The sequence below is a fragment of the Glarea lozoyensis genome, assembly GCF_000409485.1.
Source record: "Glarea lozoyensis ATCC 20868 chromosome Unknown GLAREA3, whole genome shotgun sequence".
Classification (NCBI taxonomy): domain Eukaryota; kingdom Fungi; phylum Ascomycota; class Leotiomycetes; order Helotiales; family Helotiaceae; genus Glarea; species Glarea lozoyensis.
This window is the reverse complement of record NW_007360998.1, coordinates 1,281,354-1,300,546: the sequence shown is the minus strand read 5'-3', so window position 1 is coordinate 1,300,546 and position 19,193 is coordinate 1,281,354. Positions and strand designations below refer to the sequence as shown.

At 47.9% G+C, this 19,193-nt stretch overlaps 6 protein-coding genes across 6 annotated transcripts; 5 read left to right on the top strand and 1 right to left on the bottom strand.

Moving 5' to 3' along the window:
• Window positions 1–312: 312 nt before the first annotated feature.
• On the top strand, window positions 313–3,270 carry GLAREA_00429 (SAM/Pointed; the record flags this gene model as incomplete). Its single annotated transcript, XM_008085187.1, has 4 exons — window positions 313–513; window positions 684–809; window positions 864–1,091; window positions 1,144–3,270. The coding sequence occupies 4 exons, from the start codon at window positions 313–315 to the stop codon at window positions 3,268–3,270; spliced, it is 2,682 nt and encodes an 893-aa protein (XP_008083378.1).
• An 819-nt stretch (window positions 3,271–4,089) lies between these two features.
• On the bottom strand, window positions 4,090–5,061 carry GLAREA_00428 (Fe,Mn superoxide dismutase (SOD), C-terminal; the record flags this gene model as incomplete). The annotated part of the gene is made up of 2 exons (XM_008085186.1): window positions 4,090–4,736; window positions 4,866–5,061. The coding sequence occupies 2 exons, from the start codon at window positions 5,059–5,061 to the stop codon at window positions 4,090–4,092; spliced, it is 843 nt and encodes a 280-aa protein (XP_008083377.1).
• A 316-nt stretch (window positions 5,062–5,377) lies between these two features.
• GLAREA_00427 (PLP-dependent transferase) lies at window positions 5,378–7,879 on the top strand (the record flags this gene model as incomplete). The annotated part of the gene is made up of 2 exons (XM_008085185.1): window positions 5,378–5,441; window positions 5,493–7,879. 2 exons carry the CDS (start codon window positions 5,378–5,380, stop codon window positions 7,877–7,879), a joined length of 2,451 nt encoding a protein of 816 aa, XP_008083376.1.
• Window positions 7,880–8,430: 551 nt separating this feature from the next.
• Window positions 8,431–9,291, top strand: GLAREA_00426 (alpha/beta-Hydrolase; the record flags this gene model as incomplete). Its single annotated transcript, XM_008085184.1, has 2 exons — window positions 8,431–8,587; window positions 8,639–9,291. The coding sequence occupies 2 exons, from the start codon at window positions 8,431–8,433 to the stop codon at window positions 9,289–9,291; spliced, it is 810 nt and encodes a 269-aa protein (XP_008083375.1).
• A 1,796-nt stretch (window positions 9,292–11,087) lies between these two features.
• On the top strand, window positions 11,088–12,172 carry GLAREA_00425 (uncharacterized protein; the record flags this gene model as incomplete). Its single annotated transcript, XM_008085183.1, has 3 exons — window positions 11,088–11,369; window positions 11,438–11,506; window positions 11,564–12,172. 3 exons carry the CDS (start codon window positions 11,088–11,090, stop codon window positions 12,170–12,172), a joined length of 960 nt encoding a protein of 319 aa, XP_008083374.1.
• A 4,844-nt stretch (window positions 12,173–17,016) lies between these two features.
• Window positions 17,017–18,977, top strand: GLAREA_00424 ((Trans)glycosidase; the record flags this gene model as incomplete). Its single annotated transcript, XM_008085182.1, has 3 exons — window positions 17,017–17,206; window positions 17,275–17,627; window positions 17,784–18,977. The coding sequence occupies 3 exons, from the start codon at window positions 17,017–17,019 to the stop codon at window positions 18,975–18,977; spliced, it is 1,737 nt and encodes a 578-aa protein (XP_008083373.1).
• Between the last annotated feature and the right edge of the window lie 216 nt (window positions 18,978–19,193).

Sequence of the window (19,193 nt, the reverse complement as noted above, 5' to 3'; positions counted from 1 at the left end):
ACCCCCATTGTGGGCTTAGCGAGCGAATCACGAAAATGGCAGACTCCCGAGTCTGGACTGGGCCAACGCGACGAGGACGCCATTGGCCCGCCCGACATCTATTCTGCTCTCTCTCGTCTCGCTTCGTCGACCCTCTGCTCACTTCCTTCGTGATGGCAGCATCCATCGACAGGCCCCCCTCCCTTACCCCATCCCTCCCCCATCCTACGAATCGCTGTGCCTCTTCTGCAGCCCGCGGCCGCTGACTGGCAGCAGAGGCCGGCTCGGGGGCCACTGGCAGTGCTCTGCACCTTTCGTGTTGACGCTGCCAGCATGGGTGGAGGGGGTGCCTCTTCCTCCCATGCTGTAATCTTCGTCGCTCTGCGCAACCCCCCCGAAGCGACCGCTTCATCCACCAACAGGAGCGAGGGGAGACTCGACAGACCGCGCTATGCCAGCCATCATGTCCAGAATAGTCACAGTCACCCTCTCATGCAGAACACTCCTTCCGAAGCACTCGAAAAAGAGAGCAATGTGCGCTGAAGCCCTTCTACCGGCATTATGCTGGCCTATGGCGCTCTGACGGTGAAGCCCACGATCCCTCGTTGCTGTTCTACATATACTCACATATGCGCCGCTGTCCCTGAAGACCCTCCTCTTGATGCTTCTGACCCTTTTCGTACTGCTACCGTATTTCATTACAGCGATTTCCTGTGTTTGCCTCATATCGTGCTCAGCGTCATATTAAGAACAACACCGGCAACGGTACCGCTAGTATTCTGGCAATTACCCTCACTCAGAGATACCCCCACCCAATACCCAACAATATGGTACATTCTGCGCCGTGAGAGACGTCATGTCGCTCGTATACTAACACATATCAGTCTTCAATGACACCAATAACCCCCCTCGATTCGAGGATAGAGATGTTCCAGAGGGGCCACCCACAAGATGCGTTCTTTAACATGAAGGCGCTGGCGCCGCGGACAAACCCTTCAAGAAAAGAGAGACCAATGTCGGATGCGACTGAGATGTTCGATACGGATTTCGAGGATGACGATAGTGATATGGAGATTGAGGAAGAGAACTCACCGCGATTAAGTTTGAACTCAGTGAGTAACTCTGAAGCTCACCGCCGTTGGCGCGACCTAACACCAGCGATAGACGGGCCGGAGGAGTGAGACCACATTATCTTCCTTTGAGGAGATCCGGACGCCGGACTCGAACGAATTCAAAGGCTTCAATTTTGATATATTAACGGTGGTAAAAAAGCCAGTGGAAGGACCAAGAGGGCCCCATCTATTCCGTGCTTCAGTCGATTCTTCACTTACGTCCGATGAACAATACACACTAGCGATGTCACCAATGACCCCTAAACCCTCAGATATACAAGAAGCGGCGCTTGACGCCCCACAAGTTCCCCAGATACCATATCAGCATCGCCACCTTAGTTCGCTAACTAACGCTGTTGAACATTTAAACTTATACGAGGTCGCTTCGTGGTCTCCAAACCAGGTCTCGAGGTGGATGCGGGATGCAGGATTTGAGCCGGCGATTGTGGAAAAGTTTGAGGAGAACGATATCTCCGGTGCTATCTTAATTACGCTGAAGTTTGAGGATCTGAGAGAATTGGACATTCAATCGTTTGGGCAACGGACAAAGGTATGGAATGAGATCCATGTGCTCAGAGGTAGTGCGCCTAGCACACCAAAACCACCGACGCCGATAGAAGAGGTTGCTTCGCCATGTATAGAATTCAGGGCGACCGAGTTCTCAAGACCAGCCTTACCGTCAAGGCAAGGTTCCAGAATGGGCAGGGACAATCTGAAGCTCGACTGCACGACAGACGATCGCCCAAGTCGCAATGAATCCAGAAGACGACCAAAAAGGGATGTTATCACTCCTCTCGAGTCTGTGTCAATCGTCGGTATTGAACAACTCATTCCAAAGCCACACAAGTGCTCAAAAGGAGAGAACTGTTCGAAGTGGAGGAAGCAACAACGCTTGATAGAAAACTTCCAAAACGAGCACCCGGTCAGTCCAGAGAGAGGAGCAATATGGGTTGCTGGCGACCCAGGAAATGCTCTCACAGCCAACGCAGTGACTGGAGCTACTCGGCCAATTTCAGATACAGTTCCATCAGTTGTAGCCTCATCAGATGTTCTCGGTCCTGGACCAACACCTCAGTTCCGCCCTCTCGAAGAGTCTAGTCTCCGCAATGTCATATCTCGAGATCCCCAAGAGCATGTCAAGCAGTTCATCCAGTTTCAGCATATGGACCCTCGCCAAATGACATTTTCATCAGAAGAACCACCTACTCCTCCACTCGAGATGTTCCCAAACTTGAAAGGGCCGCTTACTGCCCTTCGAGGTCTTCCCAGACTCGCCATCCCACCACCTCGTCCAGCAGGAGGTCTCAACCCACCACCACGCTCAGCATCTGCCAATGCATTCTCACCATATCGCATGGATCGTGCCGAAGCAATGTCTCCTGATCTTCGCAACATCACACAATCCCCCTCTACACTCTACAGATTCGGCACTCCATTCTCAGAGATGGATATCCCAGTGACTTCCGTAAACCTAGGCCCAATCGCACGAGAAGCATCTCAATCCGTTCCACCAAACATGAACTACCGCAACGCAGCACCTTTACCACCAGCTCGCACCTTATCCCGCGCCTCCCGCCGACCCTCCCTCGCCCCCTCCATGCCCCGCGTAGACGAGAACACCACCACCGCACCCACCTTCAAACACGCCCACACCTGGTCCGCAACCCCCGTAACCGCCATCAAGACCACCGAAGACATGGGCCACGCCGGCTTCATGAAGAAGCGCAAAACCAAGATGCTCCGCCACGAATGGCACGAACACCACTTCACCCTCAAAGGCACGCGTCTCGCCATGCATAAGGACGCCTCCGCCCTCGAAACCCTCGAGTACATCGACGTCGACGACTACGCCATCGCCTGCTCCTCGCTCGCCGGCGGCTCCAAGCTCAACGCCGCCTTCAAGGCCATGAACATCTCGCGCGGCAACTCCAAGAAGGATGAAGCGGCGTTCTCGTTCCAGTTGATCCCCGCGGCTATCGAGAAGGGCGTGAGATTGCGAAAGAGAGAGAGTACGTTGGGTGGCGGGGCGCCGGATGGCAAGGCGAGTAGCAAGACGCATTATTTCGCGGTTAAGAGCCGCGATGAGAGGATTGATTGGATGAGGGAGTTGATGCTTGCGAAGGCGTTGAAGCAGAAGAGTGAGGGGTTTGAGGTTACTGTTAATGGGAGCATGATTTGAATCGTGAGCTTTATCAAAAAGTATATAAACACTCCCTTTTTTTTGCTTAGCGAGTTTTGTTTTTGGGTTTGGGTGGCATAGCTTTGCATTCTGCTTTTTTTATATCGTGTGTTCTCCGCTTGGAGATGTGGTGTGGAGATGGTAGGAAGTTGGGAGGAGAGATGTATATGGGAGGGGTGGGTTGATAAATGGACATTCCTTTGTGGGATAGGATATAGTGATTAATTTGAGGAGTGTTATCAAAATAAGTTATACTAAACAAGGCTTTTATAAACGTGAAATTTTGAAATATCATGTAACGTAAAGCGGATATAATTTGTGAGATTGTGATTAAAAGTGTCTTGCTTGAATATGAACGAAGTGAAACGTGTTGGCAAATTTTCAAAAACAGAAATTCCCCCCCAAATGGGTTTGCTCTTGGGAGTAATTTCATTACACCGGAAAACCACGCGACCACTTGGTGCTATGTTTACTTTCACTTCTAAAGTGAAAGTTTCAAGGCACTTGCCCAGTTATCCGAAAATGAGATATAGATATATAGAATTGAAGTAGAGCGCTGTGTTCGCCTTGTCGCTTCCGGTTCGGTGGTTGAGCAGCAGCTCGGGTCTGAGTGAAAATTCTCTAGTTTGATCGCACGCTTGATGAGAGCTTCAGCTCTCCACACCACCCAACGTCTTCAACAGTAGAATTGGTGTTTTCATATATCGTCTAGCCACAAGGACCTTCTAGGCCATCATACAATATAGTACACGGTTTATCAGAGCGACCTATGCCTGAACGCCACATCTTTCATATGCTACAACATCGACTCCCCCTCTATCACCTCTCAAATTCGGTGGATTGCAGAGACGAGTTTGCAGCGACCACATTCCAATCAATCGCCGTCCACCAGGCCTCCGCATAAGCTCTCTTTCCTCCCACGCCGCCCGCACCAAAGCCGTAATCCTGAATGAACACATGCTCCCAGGTGTTGATACACAAAACTGGCGTGAGATCTGTAGCTCCGGGTGGAATTCTATCTTTACTGTTCACACCGTGGGCACCAACCGTGTTTACTGGGTTCATGCGAAGCTTTCTCCGCACTGATTCGGGAACGTTTGGATCTTCGGTGTTCATGTCCACGGGCTGCTGTCTGTAATGCGCCTGTGGATAAGGGGTACCGCCCAAATATGTGTTCAACAAGCTGAATTTCCCGTCCTTCGTCTGCATCAGCCACACGAATCCCGGGCCGAACATCGAGGATGCCATGAGCACAATTTCCCTTTCTAGGGTGTTGATGGAGGAAAATGATTGTTCCAGCTTGTGTTTAAGAGTCGCTGGCATTGCGGTTTTATTCGGAGAAAGGCAACTGAAAAAGAAATGGTTGTTATGCGCCATACTGGCGTAATTGAAGATGGCGGCAGCTGAAGGATCTCGAGCGGTCTTTAGGATGATATCTTTCGGTTTACATGATGCCAGATCTAGACCTATACTTGCAGGTCAGTACGGCAATTGATGTTTTCTGAAGCTTTGTTGCTAGCCAGGAGTGGTAGCAGTGGCTCAATGCTTGAGACTTTTGAGAAGACTTCATGCGCCTTGCTGATGGAGTTCCGTACCTGCTGTGGTAGCATTCAGCTTTTCCACCAGATAGCTCTGATATTGTGTCCATGCCAAATCGAAACCTCCTGGCGACAGCAGGTTCGGTACCCCATTCCTGAAATCGTGTGCCAATGGAGGAACTGTCTGGATAGAGCGCCGGGACTGCGTGAAGAGAGCGCGACCTATTCGCGGGACGAGGGTGGGCCGTAACATTGTTGCTTATGATGAGTATGTCCTCGTCGCTCTCAAAATATTTCCATCGCGTCTGTAGGTTGGCGACTCCCGGCGAAAGGATAATCCGTGCGGAGGGCGGGCAAGCACCGAGGAAAGGCGACCTCCGATGGTGAAATTCAAAGAGTGGAGGGAGTGGAGGAGGCGGCAGCTTGCACTCTGCGCTGGGCGCCGGCTACTGATTTTGTTTTGTTCTTTATCACGAGCAGATGTGGTCCCCTAAAGAAAGGACCATTCGCCTCATTTCCCATGGAAAAGCGAACTTGCTTTATAGCTAATCTGGTGCTTTATAGCTACGATGCAGGCTGAGTACAATGCTGATGTAGAGGCATTTAGAGAGCTAGAGTATCCTATGCTCAAAGGTATAGACCAGCTTCCATAAGTGGAGGAAGTTCTGCTAATTGTACAATCAGATGCTATCTATCTCGACCATGCTGGAACCACACTTCACTCGAAGTCTTTCATGGAGAAGTTCATGACTGACATGGTATCAAATCTCTATGGAAATCCACATTCTGCTTCACCCTCCTCCCAATTGACCACGAGTCGAATTGAAGATATACGCCACATAGTGTTACAGTTCTTCAAAGCGGATCCCGATGTATATGATGTCGTATTCATCGCAAATGCTACTGCTGGAATCAAGCTAGTTATGGAAGCTATGCGAGAATTAGACGGAGGTTTCAATTACATTTATCACAGAGACTCTCACACGAGTGTGGTTGGCGTTAGAGAAAGTTCTGCAAACTGTCGTTGTCTTGATGATGAAGGCGTCGAAAACTGGTTACAGGGGACCAGAGACACAGAAGAATCCGGTGGAAGTTCTCTCGCTACGCTCTTTGCGTACCCAGCACAGTCCAATCTGAATGGCCGACGACTTCCTCTTTCCTGGATCAAGCGATCCAAGGAGCTTGCCACGGCGACGTCAAGCGCTCCGTATACGTTACTAGACGCTTCTGCTCTTGTTTCCACTTCTCAATTAGATTTGAGTGACAACGATAATGCGCCGGATTTTACTGTCCTAAGCTTTTATAAAATATTCGGTTTTCCAGACCTCGGAGCTTTGATTGTTCGAAAACAGTCTGGAAGGATTCTACAAGCACGAAAGTATTTTGGTGGAGGTACAGTTGATGTCGTGGTGTCAGTCAAAGAACAATGGCATGAACTCAAAGGGCAGTCTCTACATGAAAGTCTTGAAGATGGCACTTTACCCTTTCATAGCATCATGGCATTAGACTCGGCAATGGAAGTCCATAAAATACTGTATAAGTCTATGGACCGCATCGCGAAGCATACTGCGTTCTTGGCGAAAAGATTGCATGATGGATTAGCATCGCTTAGGCATGCTAATTCTGAACCCGTCTGTGTGATTCATTCTGCAGGATTCGGCTCGAATATCACCAGCGAGAGGCAAGGTCCTGTTGTAGCATTCAACATTCGAAACAGTCATGGTGCTTGGGTCAGCAATGTTGAATTTGAAAGATTAGCTGCCGTACGCAACTTCCATATTCGAAGTGGTGGACTGTGCAATCCAGGTGGCGTTGCCACATCCCTAGAACTTGAGCCATGGGAGATTAGAAGAAATTTCTCTTCGGGATTTAGATGTGGTGTTGAAAGTGATATCTATGCTGGCAAAATCACTGGTATACTGCGCGCAAGTCTGGGCGCTATGAGTACGATCGGCGACGTTGATGCTTTTGTCGAATTCGTAAAAGAATTTTACGCAGAATCCATTTCCATGCCTGTACCTTTCGAGCTCAATCCTTCTGAAGACTCGGGGAAGCTTTACGTCGAGAGTCTCACCATCTATCCGATAAAGAGCTGCGGAGGTTTCAGTATACCACCAGATACACAGTGGGATGTTAAGCCGGAAGGTCTGGCCTGGGACAGGGAATGGTGTCTAATCCATATGGGCACCGGGCAAGCTCTCAGTCAAAAGAGACATCCCCGAATGGCACTCATTAGACCCAGTGTTGATCTTGAGACGGGTCAGTTGCATATCAGCTACAATAGAGACCCTTCGAGCATGACTGAGCAAATATCAATCCCACTCTCAGCTCATCCGGCATATTGTACGTCCATACAGAACCAGAAATGCTTATCTTCTCGGGTATGTGGTGATAGCATCGTTGCACAAACCTACAATGCGGAGGTTAGTGCATTTTTCTCCGGGATACTTGATGTCCCATGTACACTTGCAAGATTTCCTGCTGGTGGCTCAGGTAGTGGCACGAGACATTCCAAAGCACATATGCAAAAACACCAGCGACAAGCAAAACACTCTCTTCAGAAAGAAACCATGCCAGGTGCATTTCCTTGTCCTCCTACGCCTCCAGATTCCGATAGCGAAGTCTCAAGAATGCCTATTCTATTATCTAACGAGAGTCCTATTCTTGTCATCAATCGATCAAGTCTCGACTCGCTCAATTCGACTATAAACAGATCAGGAGGCAAAAGCGTCGCTGCTTCTGTCTTTCGTGCGAATGTGGTACTTGGGTCATACGGGGTAGATGCACCCCAGCCATACGCCGAAGATCACTGGAGCTCCCTCAGAATTGGCCAGCAACATTTCAAAATGTTAGGATCATGTCGGCGCTGTCATATGATTTGCATCAACCAAGAAACAGCTAACAAAGATGAAGAGCCATTCGTAACGCTGGCGAGAACGAGGAGATTTGAATCAAAAATATTTTTCGGTTCGCATATGTGCCATATACAACAAGCAGATGGAACCAAGTTAAGTCAATGTCCCACTATAAAGGTTGGGGACAGTGTGACTGCAACTACAGTAGAAGACTGAGAAGATGGACCATAATGAAGCAATACATTGACTGGGTCTTTGCAACTTGGATATGTAGTTAGAATTACAATCGTGGTTTTGAAATATCTATCAAAATCTACAGAGCTATATTTCGAAAATATCGAATGTCTCGATAGCGCAAAGCTTCATTCATAATTAACAACTACCGAAGATGTACTGTATTCCTACATACTGCTGGCACTGCTGGCGTTGTAAGACCGATTGCAAATATGATAATTGTCGGCGTTAATATCACTCCTGGTACTAAATTCAAATAATGTCCGCATCGGGAGTACCTCGCCATTTCGGGTTGTTCATGACGATCACTAATTAGTGTACGAGGGGTATTGATCCTACCAGGTAGGACCCAAAGACATCACGGCATTAGTCCTGGACCATTTTAGCTCCAAACGTCATAGGTAGTGGGGGATGTCTGGAACAACATTGAGGGGTTGAAATAAAATATATTTCATCTTCTTGTTTGTTGATGCCCTAAGCCTCCTCACGTTTATACTAAAAAATAAATAATTACACTTTAGATTCAATACAAAATGTCTACAGGAGTAGGAATGAGCTCATGCTGCCTTTCAGGCAAGGTCCACGAGGGAAACCCAACTGGAAAGGTTGAAACCATTGATAACCTGCAAACATATGTTGCTGCGCCAAAAGATGGATCAAAGGCCAAGTCAATTGTTTTCCTCACAGATAGTACGTTACTCCCTTCATAGATATTCAAATCATTTACTGACAGTATCTCAGTCTTTGGATGGGAATTCAAGAACGTACGCCTGCTCGCGGATAACTACGCAAAGGAGGGGTTCTACTGCTACATTCCCGATTTTTTCCAAGGCGATGCTCTCCCAATTGATTTTCTTCAATCAGTCGAGCCACCATTGAAGGATCGCGAGAATCTCACGCTCACAGACAAAGCTAAGTCTACTGCAAACGTGGGCACAACACTTCCTCCCTGGCTCCTCCGACACCGCGAGGCAGTTGTCAAGCCTTTGATCAGCTCCTTCATCTCCACACTTCGTAATGACTCCAGCACCGGCAAGATCGGTGCCATTGGATTCTGCTGGGGAGGAAGATACGCCATTGTCCTATCCCACGGGGAAGTAGACGCAGCTGTTGCGTGCCATCCTTCTCTCGTTGCTATCCCTGGTGATTTCGAGGGCATCACCAAGCCTCTGAGTTTGGCTGTTGGTACCGAGGATAGCATGTTGGACCAGAAGAGTGTCGGGTCGATCCAGGATATTTTCGGAAAGCTGAGCGTGGATCACGAGTTGAGGATTTATGAGGATCAGGTCCATGGCTTTGCTCTTAGAAGTGATTGGAGCTCGGAGAAAGATAAGAAGGCTATGGATGAGTCTGAGAAACAAGGACAGGATTGGTTTAACAAGTATCTCGCGTAGATGGAGATGTGATATTCTAGTATGGAAGACACCACTTTTTACCTCCAAACCGCCTCGTGTGTTGTAGTTTCTGTTGTGGTACTTACTTTGCAAAGAGTAACTCTTGCGTCCGAGCCAGTTCCAAAGGCATGCAGTCTCATAAAGACTTGAACATATCAATAATGTTCAAAGTCATCTATGAGCCTCGGTGCCTATGAGAGCTCGTGCTTCTCAGCCTTATCTTGATTTTTCAACCAACTCCTCCTTGCTCTTGCCCTTGTTCTTCGGCATGTACTAAAAGCATCTTACTTCGCATCGCCAGAATTTGAAGAGCACGTAGTGGGCAAACCTCCTCAGAGCAGCAAGGGAAATATGCAGCTGTATCAGCCGCAAGCCTACGAATACATTCAAAATCCCTCGCTATTTCCGTCGGAGGCAAATCGTGTTTTGCCCCACGAGCGACACTCCCTGGGGAGTTGCTTTGTATACTTTTAGCTTGCAAATACCCTGTCTTTTTACATCCAATTGAATATCATTGCATCCTAATAGAGGAGGCTTATATTAATGGCATTTTGAAAAGAGACTTGACGGGTGATTTTGAAAAGCGCCCTTCTAAGACTGTGGACTTCATCTGGAACTTTGGATCTAAACTACGTCGATAGTATTGATGTTGTGGAAAACGATCCCTACCGATCTACCAAGGCATTTGACCCAACTATGGCAACGAGACAAGTATCTCAATATCTTACTTTTGGCAAGATGATCTTCTTGTGGTCATTCGTTTTCTATCTCTCAGACATTCCAATAATTTGCGGTAGATTCAATGAAGTCTTGATGACTCTCGATTAGAAAAGCCTTCTACAGCGTTTCCGGTAAGGACCTACTATCTGTAGTACAGCAAAATGAGATCAAAAATCATAGGATTAACCGCATTGAATACTGATTGAGAACAATCGGACGTCCAACTGATATTTACCAACAGATTCGCTAATTGTTGGCGATCTATTTCGATCACCCACGCCCTGGCCCTGCCCCAACCCTCCAAATGCCGAACCCAAGGAACGGGTAGCCAACAAATTGAAGTTTATGTCTACTTGAGCCTTTCCGTTGATCATTGTTGTTGATTCGGTCGCCTTGTTGGCCTCACGTCAGATCGCTCTAAGCACTCAAAGTTGTGTCGTTATGTTTTGCTTTGCCACGGGCACCCGTCGGGAAGAAGTTGCTGTTGGCATTGTGTACAATAATAAACAATGCAGGATGATACATCCAGAATTTATGGACTATAGTAAAACAATTTTGTACGTGACGCCATTTTTAAGGGACGACAATAGACTTCTCATGGTCTATTTAATCGTTACAGCTTTGGCATCTTACTTACCTATTCATGCATTCACTGTGAGCGATATTCCGATCCTTCAGAGGTAGATGCCCAGGTAGCCACAATCAAAAGCTACAACGCCGGGACGCGGAAACCACAATTCGGTGCTTGGCTCGTTATTACGTAGCTTAATCCCAGCAAGTAAGCTGCGAAAGATCATCCATTTTAGGTCTAATTCACTAATAAGGTTGTGGCGTGGAGGGGAAGTACCGGACGGCTATTGACTAGCCGGTGGAGCCCTGCCCTCTCAGTGAGACTTGCGCACATTTATCTGTGAATCACAAGTAGCCGAATTCACCTTTCCATTGCTTCGATCTCATAGATATATAAGCTTGAATCTTTTCAGATCTTCTTCAACTTTTTTTCATCGCACTTTGGTCAAAGAAGAAGTTTCAACATCATCAACTCTCTCTTTATCTCTCTCATCCACTTCGTAAACATGGCGAAATTCAGCTTAATAGTCGCAGCATTGAGCGTTCTCTCAGTCATCAAAGCAGCTCCGCTTCAAGAACGACAATCTAATACTACTATCGTCAGCGAATCAGCTCCAAACCCCATTGGAACTCTTTACCCAACAGGCATCACGGGCACTCTCAATGGCACCATTGTTGTTGTTCCAATTCCATATACTTTGGCACGCAGTTTGATTCCAGAAAAATTTGGTATCCTGAAGGAAGCATATCAAAGCATTCTCCCGGCTTTACCGAAGGATCAGTATCCTGTAAGTTTTGGCAATCCTCCCGAGGTGATGATACCATTCGAGAAGGAGGCTAATCACATGACTTGTAGCTCATCATTAGATCGGTCATTGATCATGATGTTGGTTTGAACGGCGTTAATCTTATTCCAGACTTTCAGGTATGAGCTTGCGTTGAATATCAACCCTCGATCTCGGTAGCTAACAAACTCCTACAGACAGTCCACGTTTCCTACCCCTTTGTTGATCTACTCGGTGATGGATACTCCAGCTTCTCTTTCCAAGAATACCTCATCATCTCGGCCGACAATCCTTTCACCATTGGTGGTGTCGCAGCATACAAAACCATCCCAGTCCCGGCCACCTTCCGTCCAAATGGCCAAGCTTATGCCTTCACACCAAACGGAAAACGCGGCGAGATCTATTACGACGCTTATGCTGCCAACGCATCTAGTAATGACCCTCCAATTGTAACTACCAAGTTTACACCCCAAGGTCACTTGCGTTGGCCTATGGAGCTGTTCGTCAACGTCACTAACCAGCCGGCTTTCACTGACGGTGATGTTGGCTGCGACAATCAGATTATGATGTTCAATACTACCCTCTCCACCGGTATGAACCGTCCAGTACCAATTGTAGGAGACATCACAATCAAAGCACCATTCTTCCAGAAAGACAGAGACTCGCAATATCTTGGAGTTGCTGGGATTAAAGTTGATGTTGCGTTTCTCGAGAATAACCTAGTACTGTGCAAGAGCATGAAGGGTTATCATGGTACTGGTTCTGGAGATCGTGGAACGGGTATTCCTACTCGAACACACTACTAGAGGATTATTCTGGGGCCTGTATAAATGTAAGATAGGTGAAGTGTGAATATGAGATGGGAGATCAAAATTACGATTGAACGTACCAAGCAATTACTTATTAGATGGTGGCTTACGGGTTAATCAAACACATGGTTACAAATCAAACTCATGACAATCAGTTCTGCGCAGTGCGTGTTTCAAAGATATCAGTCACTGTGGTTTGTCTTTACAACCAATTCCTGACTGGAAAGATTCATTTTACATACCAATATTCGAACGCCGTGTATATGTGAACATCCCCGCTTCAGGTTTGAATTTCAAGCAAAATCGCAACATCATGTAGTGCCGATTCAAGAATCTCTCTATACTCTCGAATCGACCAATTCCAAAAGCAACCCCTCATCCAGAAGATAACTTGCACCTCTTTCGCCATGCTGAGTTTCCCAGAAGCCTTGATGCATCTCCATGAGTAGGTGATCATGCCTTGAAAGCATTCTAGATCTGTAAACACAACGATGATACCTTGGAAATGAATCGGAGCAAGACGCTAGAGTCCCAGGAGTTCACTCATACATTTAAGAGCTGGCGGAATCCATTATACCAAGTACAACTCTATACAATCAGCTTCTCGAAAGCATCCGAGGTGGTGTTGGTAGTCGATATTTTGGTGACCCCACCTTTCGTCCCTTGCTTCCCAGGTACAGTTGAGAACTGACAACAGCAGTTCGACGGTAAGGAACTCCATCCTTGAGCCTGTTATCTTTAGGGCAGTATCTGGTCTGGTTTTTCGTGAAGAGCTGCTAGGTTTTTTTGATGCCAACAATGCTAAGTAGGATCTCGCCACCGACCCAGAAACCCGATCTGAGATGGACCTCACATCAGTAAATTAATTTACAAAGTCATCACTCTAGAAGTAAACATACCAGATAGAAAGTTTCATAAACATGCTATACGAACCCAAGATTTAGACTCATTAAACATGAAAACACAAAACCCACCAACCCCCAAAAATCCACTAGTCCCTTCACATCTCCACACTTCCCCACCCACTCCACATTTCGCATATTTTCATACATTATATATAAAAATACAGCGAAGTGCTTCCAACCAATCAGAGCTTGGGTGGTTTAGTGGTAAAATCGATGCTTGCCAATGAGTCCAGTCAACTGGATTCATGATTGCATTGGCCCCGTGTTCGATTCACGGTCCAAGCACTTTCTTTTTGGATTTTGGTGAGTTGAGGTGAGACGATTTTTGCAGAGATGAAAGGGAGTTTGGGGAGTGCAAGTGTAAATGCAGGTGAGATGAAGGTGTATCTAAATGGTATTTGGGAGGTTGTGATGGTAGTTGGGTGGTGGTTACTTTTTTTGTGGGAGGTTTTTTGTGTTGAGCAAATTAGGCGAGATGGGGTGATTGATTAAGGTAGAGAGGACGCATTATTCAATTGATTCGACCGGCATCTTTGGCACAATCTATCTAAGTATTAACAATTTTCAACTTGATAGTTGTGAGATTTCTTGAATCAGATAAATTATAATGGCGTTCATTCAAGCAGTTCGCCACAGACTGATGGCGACCGGGTAGGTTTCTATAGACATAGCAAATAAGGAGAACAAGCATGGAAGTGTCGTATCTCATAATATCAACGACATCTTTTTTCTTTCTATCGATCTCTTTCTCGCTAATTCGAAAAACAATCAAGTCAAGAACTCTTTCAGACAGTCGGCGTTGAACTTGCTAGAAGATTAATGACTCTGTCCGTTCAACCATTTACGGAGAATTCTTAGAAAGGGGAAGAGGTGATGTGCTTCTTTTGAGATAATCTTGAAGTTGGTATTCTTGTTTGGCACGATTCAAAAAGGGAAAGTGGTATTTCTGATTGAAGAGAAGTTGTTCGACACGATGTAAAGATGCATATTAGGATTTTTGACTGTAAGAATGAGAATACCAGGTGCTGTAAGTAGATGAAGTAAGTGGGGAGTGTAAGATGGATAGACCAGTTCGGGAATTTTATGTAGCAATATAGAATTCCTGAACATCCAAACTGGCATTGACTGGCCGCCACATTTTGAACACTCACTCAGTGGTCAAAACTGTAATGTATATTTCCAGTGCAGAGCGAAGAGTCCTGCCTTCTTCAGTTGCAACACATCATAGTTGATAACTATTTTCAGAGGTCAAGACCATCCTTATAGGAACCTACCTGTTCAGGATCAGAACGCGTGGCGGATCTGGTCGAGTTGATTTCCAATATGAAGAGCATGGACTGTGATCCCAATCCCATAATGATAGATGGGGAGCTCGCGAAGAATAAACTCCTAAGTCTTCAACGTGTAGAGAATGCAAAAAGAAGGTAGGGAGTTAGATGTTTGGAAGAGCGGTCACTCATTTTCTCACAAAACTTTTGAAGCATTCGATAACCGAAGAGCGGTATAATGTACATCCCTTGATCGTGTTTAGATTCGTATAACTTATGTCAACATGAACTTTGGAGTCGTGAGGGTGTGTAAAAGACATGGTTAAATAAATAGGGAAGTCACCAAAACATGACAATGAATTAATCCGGCAATTGAGCATATTGTCTCGCCGCTATCGATGTCACATCTTCAGTTATCGTCTCTGTGGCAAGTCTAGCGTTAAAACATGTCTGATAACCGTCGGTGGCTTGCACTATCCCACGGTTCGAGCTCTCAATGTCTCATCTGATGGGATGAGATGTCTCTGGCACAAAGCAACTGTTCTGATTACCGAGTGAAACGTTTATTCGCATCCACGACGTTGAAGTGCCGGGAATCTGTGCCACTGTGCGATCGTGTGTTGCTGTAGACTCGTCAGGAAGAAAGTCTTGTCTTGACGACATCGATGACAATGCAATGATGATGACCCATAGAGGGATGGAGCTTCCCGACAACACCCCAAGCTTCTCCCCCGCGACGACCCCGTATTCCTGTAGGGCAATCTCCTATTTAATTCCGATGGAAAATAGCGCCGACTGGCTGGCGGTGAAGCGACCGATTTAATCTCCTCCTGGATGATTTGGGTAAAAAGGTGCGCTAAAGGGTGTTTGCCTAGGCTTGTGCAGTGGTGGGTGGTCGATCAATTTAAGCATACAATTTGGCGGGATTTGGTGCCTGACTAAAAGGGGTTCCGCCACGGGTGTGTGCAGAAGTGTAACCTGACGCCTGGTGCAGAATCTAGATGTCTGTCGTGTGCGAGATTTTGACAACCTGCTGCCGCGTAACCATACTCGAGTAGACCAAAATCGGATGCCCGGTTGCAGCACGTTGCAGTTGAGATGCTGAGCCGAAAAGCCAGACGCTGCTACCGACCGACAAACCGTGAGTTGTGTCTAATTAAGGGACACACGATGATGTGAGGGACGGGAGATGATTATGTTTGCGTAAGCTTGGTTGCATTGGATTATTGGTACAAGAACTTGGATCTAGGAGCATCGGGAGTTGGGAGTGTTTGGATGACAAGCAGGATCCGAAAGGGTTGTGCTCTTGAAGATTGTACGGATCAATCGGAAATATATTGATTGACTCGTGCGAATGGCTTCACGGAGGAAATGAGGCATGAGCCAACGGCTTTGTGACGGTCTCAAGCGCATGGCTGCCACGCCATTGGGTCCATTGAGGCTGTGTTTCCCATTGCGATCGCTATTGTTTTCACCGACATGACTGCTGTTTTGGGGAATTTTGGATTCTTGAAGGGCGATAGGGGGGTGACTAGCTCTCGGAGGGCAGGTCGGATCCGTCGTACACTTCGTACAAACGCGATTCTAAGATGAGCCTCCTCTTGCCCAGGAGAGTCTTGACTCTTGACTCTTGACTCTGGGCTCACCGGCTGGCATTGCCTGGCAATTGCAACGGCTTGGGACTGCACAGGTCAATTGGCTTCCCGCCGCTGTCGAACCTTCTTTGCATTGCTGACCTCATAGGGACGAGGTGTGGTGTTTCCTGTCAGGTCCAGGACGGTTCTGATTTGTCGACCTCCTTTTCTGGGTGCTGTGTTCCTCTTCCTGTGCTCATCCCAACCGCTGCGGGCTGAGATTGGCAGCGGTGGCGCGGGAGTTGCGGACACAACTGGACGAACTAACGCAGGGACAGAACGCTCAGAAGCACCCCGCAAATTGGCTAGCGGGTGTGATTGGCCGTGTTCCTGCCTCGCCAACAACCGTCAACCTCCTTTTAGACGTTGCCAGCGGTCGACGACCATACAGCCTTCTCCAACAACATCTAATTTGACCGCTCCCCGTCAGAAGACACAGCGTTGCACTCAGAGGAGAACCCCGGCTATGTGGCAGACGAACAGCATCTCCTTCCTCCACGGGGAGAGAAATGGCATCCAACGGTATTCGAGTCGGAGGAGATCTTGTACGAGCAAAAGGGGTCGATAGGAGGCAATGACTCTCTTGGTGGCTAGGAGGCTAAGAGGAGTAAGATGCTCGGTATGATCTCCTGTGACGGCACTGGCGCGGTGGGCGACAATGGTTTCCCTCTGCAGGCCGGTCTGCTCGAGCGTGAATGTCCTCCTGGTCCCCTGATGGGCCAACGAGAGACAGGCCTTCATGCTGGCGACCCTCTTTTCATTAGCTGCCCCTGCTCCTCCCCGACCCGCAATCACTCTCGCGCAGCCTCTTTACCTCGTCGACGTCCCCGAATTCTGCTGTTTTCTCGTCTCTTTTCCTAGATGTTGATGTTGTGATCCTCGTCAGAGCTCTACATTCTTTCCTCACCACCGCTTCACTCTTTCAGCGGGCATTCGTTATTGTTGTTATTCTTCTCCCCTAGAAGTAAATACTAATTCCGCACCCTCACCCTAATCCCTTTCTACCGATATCGATTTCAACGTTGTAAACAATCATGAAGGCCGGATTTCTCGCAATCGCTGCGGCGGTTGCTGTTGGTGTCAACGCAAAGCAAAACCATGCGGCGCGTCGCCATGCCCACCAGGCATTTCACTTGGAGAGAGGATTGATGGCAACGGGAACTGGCTCTCCGGAGACCTGTGGATGCACCACCATCTACACCACTATCACCGGAGAAGGAACTCGTACGTGATATGGAATTTCGGGGTGGCGGAACATGGAAGTAGATCAGATCGCTAACTTCAAGTCACAGTCTACAACCCACCAGCTCCAGCTACCACAGCTCCAAGCTCCTCCATCGCCATCTCCATCTCTACCTCCAGTGTCGCTGCAGTCAGCTCCACCTCCACCGCTTCAACCACTTCAACCATCTCAACCCCTCCTGCTCCAGTTGTAACCATTCCAACAAGCACCAAGACCCCTGAGATCCCAGTCCCAACTCCTCTGGCATCAACCTGCCCAACTCCAGGTGTTTACACCATCCCAGCAACCACAGTCACCATCACTGCATCCACCACCGTCTGTGGTGCCGCTACTACTTCCGTCCCAGCCGGTGAGCACACCTACGGAGGTGTCGTAACTGTTGTTGAGACCGCTACCACCGTTGTAAGTCTCACGAGATTCCTTTTGTTCTCTAGGTCATTGTAAGGAGGATAAGGGCCAGTATTAGAACCGACCGCGGGTCTTCGATGGCATCAGGCCTGGAATTAGAACCAGGCAATATGAAATGGGGAGGTCAAGAGGCTAATTATGATACTATAGGTTTGCCCATATGCCACCGTTTCCACAAACTCTGGTGTAGTCACCAGCGTCATCGAGACAACCACCTATGTATGCCCATCCGCCGGTACATACACCATTGCTCCTTCAACCACTAGCGTTTCCACCGCCACAGTCTTGGTTTACCCAACACCGGCGACTTTCACCCCAGGGACCTACACCCGTGAGGCTATCACCACCACCATTGTAGAGACCAACTACGTTATCTTCTGCCCATTGACCGCTTCAAGCGCTGCCCCAGCACCAACCACTCCAGCGGCCGCTCCAGTCGTCGTTTCAAGCCCAGCACCAGTAGTCGTTGCCTCTTCTCCTCCTGCCGTTGTTGTTGCCTCTGCGCCTCCAGCCAAGTCCGTCAGCGTGGTCTCCTCTTCCACCCCTGGCCAACTTGGGTCATCAGGAAACCAATGGGCCATGACCTACACCCCATACACCAAGTCTGGTGAGTGTAAGAGCGCCTCATCTGTCATGTCTGATATCGCCGTTATCAAGGCCGCTGGCTTCTCTGTTGTCCGTGTCTACAGCACTGACTGCTCTGGTCTCACCAACATTGGTGCTGCTTGTGAGGCTTCCGGTCTCCGTATGATTGTTGGTGTTTTCATCAGCAGCACTGGCCTCGGTGAAGCTGCCGAGCAGGTTAGCGACATCATCAGCTGGGGTAAATTCTCCCTCGTTGATCTTATTGTTATCGGTAACGAGGCCGTCTTCAACGGTTACTGCTCTGCCAGCGCTCTTGCTAGCTTCATCACCGATGCCAAGTCCAAGTTTGCCGCTGCCGGATACTCTGGACAATGCACCACCACCGAGCCTCTCAATACCTGGCAAGCAAACAGCGGTGCTCTCTGTGGTGCCGTTGATGTTGTCGGTTGCAACATTCACCCATTCTTCAACGCTGATGTCGAGGCTTCCGGAGCTGGACCTTTCGTCAAGTCCCAACTTGATATCGTTGATGGTCTCTGCCCAGGAAAGACTGGTATCAACTTGGAGACCGGATGGCCATCTGCTGGAAAATGTAACGGAAAGGCCTGCCCAGGTCCAGAAGCTCAGGCTGTTGCTCTTAAGTCGATCGCCGAAAGCGTTGGTGGAAAGTCCGTCATGTTCTCCTACGTTGATGACCCATGGAAGCCAGCTGGAGAGTTCGGATGTGAGCAACATTGGGGTGCCGTCCACGTCTTTTAAGCGTTTCCTTCTTACATTACCCCCGGCAATATCGCTACCACGAGTTTCAACAAAGTCTAAATCAATCAACGACCATTCTTTTGTTGCGAAATGGATGCGAGGGAAAAGATATCAATTGTACAATTCTTGGTTAGATTGATGAGACAAACGGGAACAATGAAAGTTATCAAGTTGTGATTAAAACATGGGAGGAGTTGTTGGTGTCCTCATTACATT